This window comes from Narcine bancroftii, chromosome 3 (assembly GCF_036971445.1).
Source record: "Narcine bancroftii isolate sNarBan1 chromosome 3, sNarBan1.hap1, whole genome shotgun sequence".
Lineage (NCBI taxonomy): Eukaryota > Metazoa > Chordata > Chondrichthyes > Torpediniformes > Narcinidae > Narcine > Narcine bancroftii.
Window position 1 is genome coordinate 333,493,609 of NC_091471.1, and position 9,702 is coordinate 333,503,310.

At 44.8% G+C, this 9,702-nt stretch overlaps 1 protein-coding gene across 1 annotated transcript in view; it reads right to left on the bottom strand.

Moving 5' to 3' along the window:
* The window catches only part of LOC138756892 (protein HID1-like), a 124,255-nt gene extending 124,061 nt beyond the window's left edge, over positions 1 to 194 (bottom strand). Inside the window, exon 1 of the mRNA XM_069923284.1 lies at positions 183 to 194. Within this exon, the coding sequence (XP_069779385.1) occupies positions 183 to 194 (12 nt within the window). The remainder of the gene's footprint in view (positions 1 to 182) is intronic.
* Between the last annotated feature and the right edge of the window lie 9,508 nt (positions 195 to 9,702).

Sequence of the window (9,702 nt, forward strand, 5' to 3'; positions counted from 1 at the left end):
TAAAGCAAGCATCTCAGTTGTTCTCTCCTCTTTCCCCCCCCCCCCTTTCTTCCCCTTTCCAGCTCTCTTCCCCCCAGCCACCATGCTCTTCTTAATTGCTGCTGTGCCCTCTCTCCTTCTCCACCTATCACCTCCTGCCTTTGCAACCACACATCCCTCCACCCCTGCTCTTTGGTTCAGACGTCTGTCGACATTTTTCCATAACACAAAATGTTGGTTACGTAATTTTACCTTTGTTATATAAAGGACACTATTTATTTTCTCCAGCTTTGTGTTTTTTACTCTCACCTCAGTTGTTTGGGATCTATATGAGAGATTTGGACGAATGGGTAGGCAGTGGTAGTAAGTTTGCAGATGATAGAAAATTGCTGTGGATAGAGAAGAAAGTCGATGAGGTATACAGCAGGACAAAGATCAGTGGGAGATATGGGTTGAGAATTGCCAAGTATGAACATAAATGGGAGCAGAAGTCAGCCTTTCATAATATTAGATGTTTGTTAAGATCCCTTTTTATTCTTCTGAATTCCAATGATTGTCATCCCAGGTGACTCAATCTTTCCTTATAGGCCTAACTGCCATCCCTGGAACCAATCTGGTGAACCTCCTCTACACCACCTCCAAAGCCTGTATATCTGCTCTCGTGAGGGGACCAGAACTGCACACAGAACTCGAGTTGCGGCCTCACAGTGCCCTGTACAGCTGCAGCAGAACCTCCCTGCTCTTGAATTCAAACCCTCTTTCAATGAAGGGCCAAACATCCCATTTTAACTTTTGATTACCTGCTACACCTGCAAACCAACCCTTCAGCAATTCCTGCACAAGCGCTCCCAGGTCCTTTGCACGACAGCATGTTGCAGTCTTTCACCACTTAAATAATAAATATGATCTATTATTTTTTTCTTCCAAAGAGAATGACCTCAAATTTACATTATACGCCACCTGCCAGTCACTTTGATCACTTACTTACTCAACCTCTCTCTCTCTCTCTTTGCAGACTCTCTGTAAGCTCTGCACAATTTTGCTTTCCCATTCAGTTTAATGTCCTCAACAAACTTGGATGCACTGTGCACTCAGTCCCCTCCCAAATCGTCAGTGTTTGCTGTGAACATTTGTGGAAATGTTCTGATCCCTGCAGAACTCTGCTCACCACTGATTGCCAACCAGAGAAACACCATTAATCCCAACTCTCTGCCTCTATCAATACTAATACATTACCCTGACTCCGTGCCCATCATCGCACGGGTAAGTCTTTTCTGTGGCACTTTATGGAAATCCAACTATGCACATCGTCCTGCTCCCTATATCCTCAAAGAACTTCAGTAAATTTGTTAAATGTGACCTGAATCCATGCTGTGCCTGCCTGATGTAACATTATCCATCCAGATATCTCACTATTTCTTCCTTAGTGATATTTTCAAACTTTCCCCCAATTAAGCTACCTTTTTTAAACAGTGGTGTGACATTTACTGTCATCAGGATCCACCCAGCGACCAGAGAGGTTTTGGTAAATATCGTAAACGCCTCTACTATAACTTCCATTGTTTCTTTCGGCATCCTGGGATGGATTCTGTCAGGACCAAGGAACTTATCTACCTTTAGAGCCACCTGTTTTATTCAGTGCTTCCTCTTTAGTGTTCGTGATTGTATCCAGGTCCCCACCTGCCATTAAATTTTTTTTTACTTAAATAAAATTTGCTTCCAACTATCCTCAAACATGTAAACAGAATCACACTTCAACTTATCACCATCAACTTACTTAACCTATCAACCCACCTCCAATTCCAAGCGCAGGCACGTGCAATATGTGCACAAGTCCAGAAAAGTTCCCTGATCATAGTCACAATCCCACCCCCCACCCCTTCAAGTTCACTCCATTGAATTCTTAACTTTTTTTTGGTATGTTAGATGCACCTTCGACTTACACAAGTCATTCAAGGCCTCAGCCATTTTCATATTACTCAATATTTATTCCTCAATATTAATTCCCCTTCTCATCTTCCAACAGACCCATAGTCTCTTTTCTACTTCATAGGAGAAGCACAGTTAGCATAACACTGTTACAGCGCTAGGTTTGAATCTGGTGCTATATGTAAGGATGTTTGCATGTTTCTCTCTGTGACTTATGGGGGCTTTCCCTGAGTGCTCTGGTTTTCCACCCAGCCTTCCTAAAACGTACAGGATTTTTTAGGTTAATTGGTATATTTGGGTGGCAAAGATATGTGGGCCGGAAGGCTGAATATCTTGATTTTAAAACATAATTATAAAAACTTCTGGCTGGTTGCATCACTGCCTGACATGGAGGCACCAACTCTCAGGACAAGGATAAATGCCAGAAGGTTGTTACTTGGCCTGCGACATCACAGGCACCAGTCTTCACTCCATCAAAGACCCCCACCACCCAGGCCATGCCCTCTTCACTTGACTACGTTCGGGGAAAAGGTCCAGGAGCTTAAAGATGAGCTCTCAGTGGCACAAGCACGGCTTCTTCCCCACTGCCATCAGATTCCTGATAATCAATGAACCAAAGACACGGCCTGACTTTTCGTGCAGTTATTGTTAATATTTTTAATAGTGATGTCATAAGATGGTTATAATATGAATGTTTGCTCTATGATGCTGCCACAAAACCAAATTTCAGGACTTGTTCGTGACAATAAATCCTGATTCTGACCTACTATTTTATATTTTGCACCAGTTCTCCTTCTTCATTTCTTGCTACTGATTCTGGTGACATTGTATGCATTCATTTGCCATAACTTCTTATTCTGGCCCTCGCCAGTACGTAATTCAGAGATGACCCCCCTCGAGGTTCTGCTCTTCAGCTTTCTACATTCACCCTTCAGGTCCTCATCCCTTTTCCTTTCTATTGTCATTGATACCAATGTGTACCATGATCATCTCACCACTCACCCTCCCTGTCATGAATGGCATGGGCAAGATCAGAGACATTTCTGACCCTGCACCTGGGCGCCAACATGCCATCCGAGAGTCTGGATCCCTTCCGCAGAATCTCCTGCCTATTCTCACCAATGAATCCCCCATCTTCCTTTCCTCCCTTGCTTTCTAAGCCACGGAGCCAAACACTGTGCTAGAGACCAGGCTGCTGTGGCTTTTCCCTGGTTCCCAACAGTATCCAGAAACCGTGTACTTGCAGTGGCTCACTTTGAAACTTTCTAATGCCGGCGTACGTCCTTGCTCACTGTTTTTGACAACTGCTTCCCCCGAGGTAGGCTTCACTTTGGTGTGGGGCTCAGTCCCTTCATTGTCATATTTGCCCAGTTCCTCCATGATCTGATCCTCTAGCTTGGTAGAGGATCAGGTTTTAGTGGGCCTTGCATTGAGCAGTGTTTTCCAATCGTAGACAAGACAAACAGAATGAGAGATTGAATCATTGTTTGGAGCTGCTGCTGCCACCATGTTAGCCTTGAATATTCACACCGTAAAATTCCACCAAGGGCAACAGGGTCAAATAATCTGATGTCCTGATATCACGCAAAGGATGAGACTCAAGACCAGGAAGGTCGGGAGCTGCTGAATTATTGGAAAACATCCATGAGACATTCCTGTTACTGTCACTGGTTCCTGCCGATTTATTTTACCATCCCAATCTCACTCTGACCTGTCCGTGGCCTCCTGCTCAAGGCACAGCGCCTCATCCTTTATCTGGGCACATCACAACCTTCTCACCTCAAACCCCACTGCTTCCACTAACTCTTATTTTCCTTTCTATTGGATCTACTCAACCAGCCACCCATGATGTTGGCAGTGTTCTCTCTCTCTCCATCCCCTCCTGTCTTCCCGCCACCGTCCCACAACCTTTCAAATTCCCTCATCTGCCCATCCTCATTTCACTGCTTCTATTCATGACCTCACTTTAACTGCCTCCATTAACCCTTCAACCTCTACAACCTTTCCCCTCAGCAATCCTAGCCTCACCCTGCCAGAGATAATCACTTTATCCTATCCAACATTGATCATCCTCTCTGCAGCTTACAACTAACATGATTAGCCTCATTGAACCATAGAACATTAGAGCACAGAAACAAGCCCCTTTAGCCCTTCTAGTCTGTGCCAAACCATTTTTTTTGCCTAGTCCCACTGACCTCCACCCAGTCCATAGCCCTCCATTCCCCTCCTATCCATGTACCTGCAAAGTTCTTCTTAAATGTTAAAATTGAGCCCTCATTCACCACTTCAGTGGAAGCTCATTCCACACCCCACACCCCTAACTTTTTCCCCTTTCACTCTTAACATGTCCTCTGGTTTGTATCTCACCTACCCTCAGATGAAAAAGTCTATCTACATGTCTATTGTCTATTCCCCTAATAATTTTAAATACCTCTATCAAATCTCCCCTCTTTCCTCTACATTCCAAGGAATAAAGGCCTAACCTGTTTGACCTTTCCCTGTAACTCAGTTCCTGAAGTCATATTTCACTGATTTCAGACATCCAGTGTTTGAAGTTGTTTTCAGTTTAAAGCAGTCTTGCCATATCCATCTGGGAATACTAATGGACAGATGAACAGCTCAGAGGAGGAGGCTCCAAGATGTACCCATCCACAACCTCTGATGTGCTGGAAGGTTCATCAGGAAGTATCTCAACATCCTCTGATCTCCTCCAGTCTTCAGAAAATTCCCTTCATTACACGAGGTCAGGAATGTGCTGGGACCACTGGATGCAGCAAGGGCCACAGTACCAGACAATACCTTAGTGGCAGCATTTTCCTGTATTTCAGCAACTAGGCACTGAGTCATACAGGATGGAACAGGCCATTTGGCTTGATCTGTCCATGTCGCAACTGGAGGTTGATCTTAATGCCATCCAGTTAGAGGGTGCCCAGGTCTACAATTCCTTAAGCCCCATTTAGGCACCACTCCCAGTAAATACATCAATTAGGAAAGGGAGGGACCCCCCCCCCCCCAGATCTTCTCAGCTGGTTTAAAGATCCTCTGTATATAACTTATGGTCTGATGTTTTGCAGCCAGACAAATCACTCTCGATCATTCTTCTGTGAAAGATGGGCAAGAAGGGGCCAGGAGCCTTGCCCTCCTCAACCTCCTCAGGAAGCTTAGTCTCTGCTGCGGCTTCCTGAGTAATGAAGAGGTGTTTGTGAGTCCAAGATAGGCCGTCCATTATACCTATGCCAAGGAACTTTGTGCTCTTTCCATTCGTTTGGGGTCTTGCCCATCTCCTGTGATTCCACACCAACATGACCGTGCTATTCTTCAGGGGACCAATTCTCTTCCTGGTTACTTAGATTCTTCCTTATCTGCCTGACCGACCTTGTGTCTCCTTTTTTGCCTTCTTGTTCATTATGCCTGCTGGCCTTGCCCTCACTCCAACAGGAAGTTGTTGTCCTTGAATTCTCGTTCTCTCACTCCTACTGGTAAGCAGGTCCTTTACTTACAAACAGCCTCTGAAAATTCCTCTCTAATGCCATCAAAATCAGCCCTGCCCCGTTCTACCCCCCCCCCCCCGCAATTCAGTCCCATCCTTTCCCATGAACGTTTTATATCTAAAAGCAGGACTGGTGTCGGGGGGGGGGGTGCATTCACAGGCATTGCCCCTCCAAACTAAGTGCTGTGCCCCCCACACAGTCGCATCCATCCTTCACCGTCTCCATCCCCTCTGGAGTCCAACTTGACGCACATTAGCGATTCTGCACCCGATCACATCACTTTTGTGCGTCAAGTGTCAGTGCCGTTCAGTGACGCAATAAAAGCAACGCCCTCATCAACAATGGAGGGGTGGATGGTGTTAACAGTACTCTCGCCCCCCCCCCCCCCCCCGAGAGTTTATGAGCATTGCATTGTACCCCTTCTTGGGGCCTCACAGTTTGGCGGACAGTAACCTCCTTTGAAGAAGACCGCAGAGCCCACCTAACTGACAAAAAGTAAAGGAGGAAAAATCCAACACCCAAATCCAACCAATCAATTTTCCCTTGCAACCGTGCCTGTCTGTCCCGCATCGGACTTGTCAGTCACCAACGAGCCTGCAGCAGACGTGAACATGCCCCTCCATAAATCTTTGTCCACCAAGCCAAAGAAAAGAAAGAAGAATCCCGTCTAAAAGAATTATCCCATTGGTCACAAATTGCTCCCTCACTGACAAGTCTGTCACTTGCCCAGGAGGAGCTCCAGTTTTGTCCTGTTCTTTAGTCAGGCCAGCTACATATTGCTTCTGAAAAATTTCCTGAACATACTGAACAAATTCCAGCCATTTTCTTGGCACAAAGGCAAAATTAAAATCCCCACTATTACAAGCCAAGAACCTTGACTCGTGTCGTGAGGAATGTGAATAATAACGTGGCCTCCGTCTGGAACCTGGCGGGAGTGTCGATTGCGGAGGGTAACGTGGCCTCCGTCTGGAACCTGGTGGGAGTGTCGATTGCGGAGTGTAACGTGGCCTCCGTCTGGAACCTGGCGGGAGTGTCGATTGCGGAGGGTAACGTGGCCTCTCCGTCTGGAACCTGGTGGGAGGGCGGAGTATGGAGGATCATGTGACCTCTCCAGCTGGAGCCCAGTCAGAAGTCATATCACCTGCCAATCTGCCCACCTGTAAGGCTATAATGCGTGATTAGCCCCGGCAGCTGACGTGTGATTGGTCCTCCAGGTGCCAATCAATAGTTAGATTGCCCCTTAGGTGAGGTTGATGCACGATTGGTCCTCGCAGATTATATTGAAGCCGCTGTGTTCTGGGATTATTGCCAAATTTCCGAACACAGTCTGTGTGAAAAGATCGAAACTGAAATGAGGGCCTCATTCCTGCTCCCAAATTTTACCTTCTGAACCCCTAGAAATCTGCAGTCTGAACTGAACTACAGGCAATCCGCAGCAACGGGCTAATGTATAGGATATACACGAGGCAGCAGCGCTGACTGCAGACCCAACGGTCCTAAGCATTAGCACGGATCCCGAAAGCTCACAGTATGTTTGGAGACCCTGGTAATTGTTAGGTCTGCTTTGTTCAAGAATGAGTGAGTCAGACACCAGACTGAGTCGAAATCAAGGTTCTTTATTACCGGATTGTAACACTTACAACTAACAGTGTTAGTTGGAGAAGGCGCATTCTCCTGATATCAGCAAGTGGTGTTTTTTTATACCTCAGGACACATACTTAGTAAATTATCATACCATTACACTGTCCAATGAATAAGCTGTTGCTACCCTTCACTGTTAGTCTGCTGCTCATCAGCTTGTTAGTGCCAAGCTTATCTTGAGTGTACAAGGTCACATCTGCATTCTGTTACTCCTTAGTACTGGGGGTGCCTCCTTCTCCGGTCCCATCTCATGATGTTTTTACCTTACATAATCCCAGGGAAACACTGGATTTAAACCCGTTCCATTGTTGGGGACATTTGTACTTTTATCATGAGATATTTATTTCCATGCATTTTGAATATCCATCCAACCTCTCTATAAATGTGGATCTTGTACATTATCCCTAAGAAATTGAAAGATTTAAAAGAAACATCTGGTAGTTTCAAGGATGTATTATCGTTTTACTTCATTCTAGAATCAGATTGTAACTGTAGATGTTGAAGGGGGATTTGAACACTTGACCCGCAAACCCACCGGGGCATTTTCTGAATGGTCTGGCTGTCCGAGCAGCGCTGATGTTGGAGTGGGGAGCAGGTTAAATCCCAGACACTAGTCCCGATTACACGAGGGGAGCAGGTTAAATCCCAGACACTAGTCCCGATTACACGAGGGGAGCAGGTTAAATCCCAGACACTAGTCCCGATTACACGAGGGGAGCAGGTTAAATCCCAGACACTAGTCCCGATTACACGAGGGGAGCAGGTTAAATCCCAGACATTAGTCCCGATTACACGAGGGGAGCAGGTTAAATCCCTGACACTAGTCCCGATTACACGAGGGGAGCAGGTTAAATCCCAGACACTAGTCCCGATTACACGAGGGGAGCAGGTTAAATCCCAGACACTAGTCCCGATTACACGAAACAGACACTCATCTCCAACAATAGTCGTGCAGCAAGGTTCAATGTGTGCCCATACAGTACAGGAAGAAAATCGGGCAAATGTTTAAAAGAGGGGCTGCAATGAATTTTAAGGGCAATCGGCGTCATCTGCCAGGCAGGATTGACAAAGGTGGTCATTTCCTGCACCGACGTTTTTATATGAATGCAGGAAATTGTCTGAACATTGTCCTCTAGAATGGATAGAAGGAACAAAAAGGCGGGGAATTTATATCCATTGTAAAACATCGACAGTGACGCTGTACGTCGCACGTAGTTATACGTCATTGTCAGCGTCGACGCAGTGACGTCCCACGTCCAGTGTACGTAAATACCGCACTTCAGGTATTCAGTCTAAATTCGTAGTGATATTGGGTCGTTCCTGTGTCTTTTTCAATCTTTTGATTGGTTTTAACAAATGCAAAAGATATTGTCGTAGTGATAAATAATATAGTTCGGTTATCGACTATAATGCCTTGCAGGAGACTATAGATTGGTTATCGATTGTAATGGCTGGCATGTTGCACAGGGCCACGGGGTAGCAAAAAAAACCAGTTATGGTGGATTAAAGACTGAGCACATTAGAACTCAGCCTCAGAGTGTTGACCTCAGGATTCAACACACATGGGTACATTTGGCAATAATAATAAAGTAAATTGACAATGAGTTACAAGTATATGAGTTACAATGAATAAGGTACAAATGAAATGTTATTACATGGAAAAAATTGAAAAATAGAAAGAAACATATTCCTAAACTATGAATCAAATCCCACCCTATGGGGGCTGCTGGCCAAGTTAAGGAGTCCACTACTAATGAAATCTTGGAAAAAAAAAGACCAAAAATAATGTACGTTTTGAAACTAATTAAGAAAAGGACCCCAAAGAGAAAGAAAGTTGAGATCCATTGCAGTACTACAAACCAATCCCCTCTGCCAACCATTGAGTAAGAGTGGGAGGGGCAGCATCTCTCCATCCCAGTAAAGTGGTCCTTTGAGCGATGAGGGAAGCAAAAGCCACGACATGGAATTGTGGAGAAAGTCAGTATTAAATCTATTGGCACCACTCACTCCAAAAATAGCAATGAAAGAACTAACAATAAAAGTGCAAAATATCCCTTGTCAGGAATTAGAGAGAGAAGGACCGAACCAAAATATATGATCCAACTTCCTCAATTGTGCATTTATCACATTTAGAAACTTGGCTAACTGAACCTTGGTAAAGTGTTCCTGATGGACTACTTTAAATTGAATTAATGAATGCCAGCACAAAGAGAAGACGAGCGAACACATTTCAAAATAGAATCCCCATGTTGTTTCAGCAAATGGTTGTTGAAAGACTCGTTCCCATATTTTCTTAACACCACCCAGGGAACTATCCCTCGATTGGTCATTCCTGTGTGAACGGCCACTCCAGAAGGTAGGTGAGACAATTCCAAATGGAAAAAAAATGCAAATTATATGTAAAAAACATAACTCTCTCTCACTTTGCTCTTGCTGCTGGGTGGAGACTGTGATATAGAGAATTTAGGTTAAAAAGACTTAAGTTAAAATGTGATGATTAATCATAAACAGGGAAGCCAGAACGGACAGAGAGTTTACTAGCAGTCAAGGACAGAAGGAGCTGCTGAATATGTTTTTTTAAACCTATCTTTTCATGGTCATAGTGAGAGACATGCAGGAGACAAAGGATTGATAAGAAGTGTGAGAAACAGAATTCAGTGAA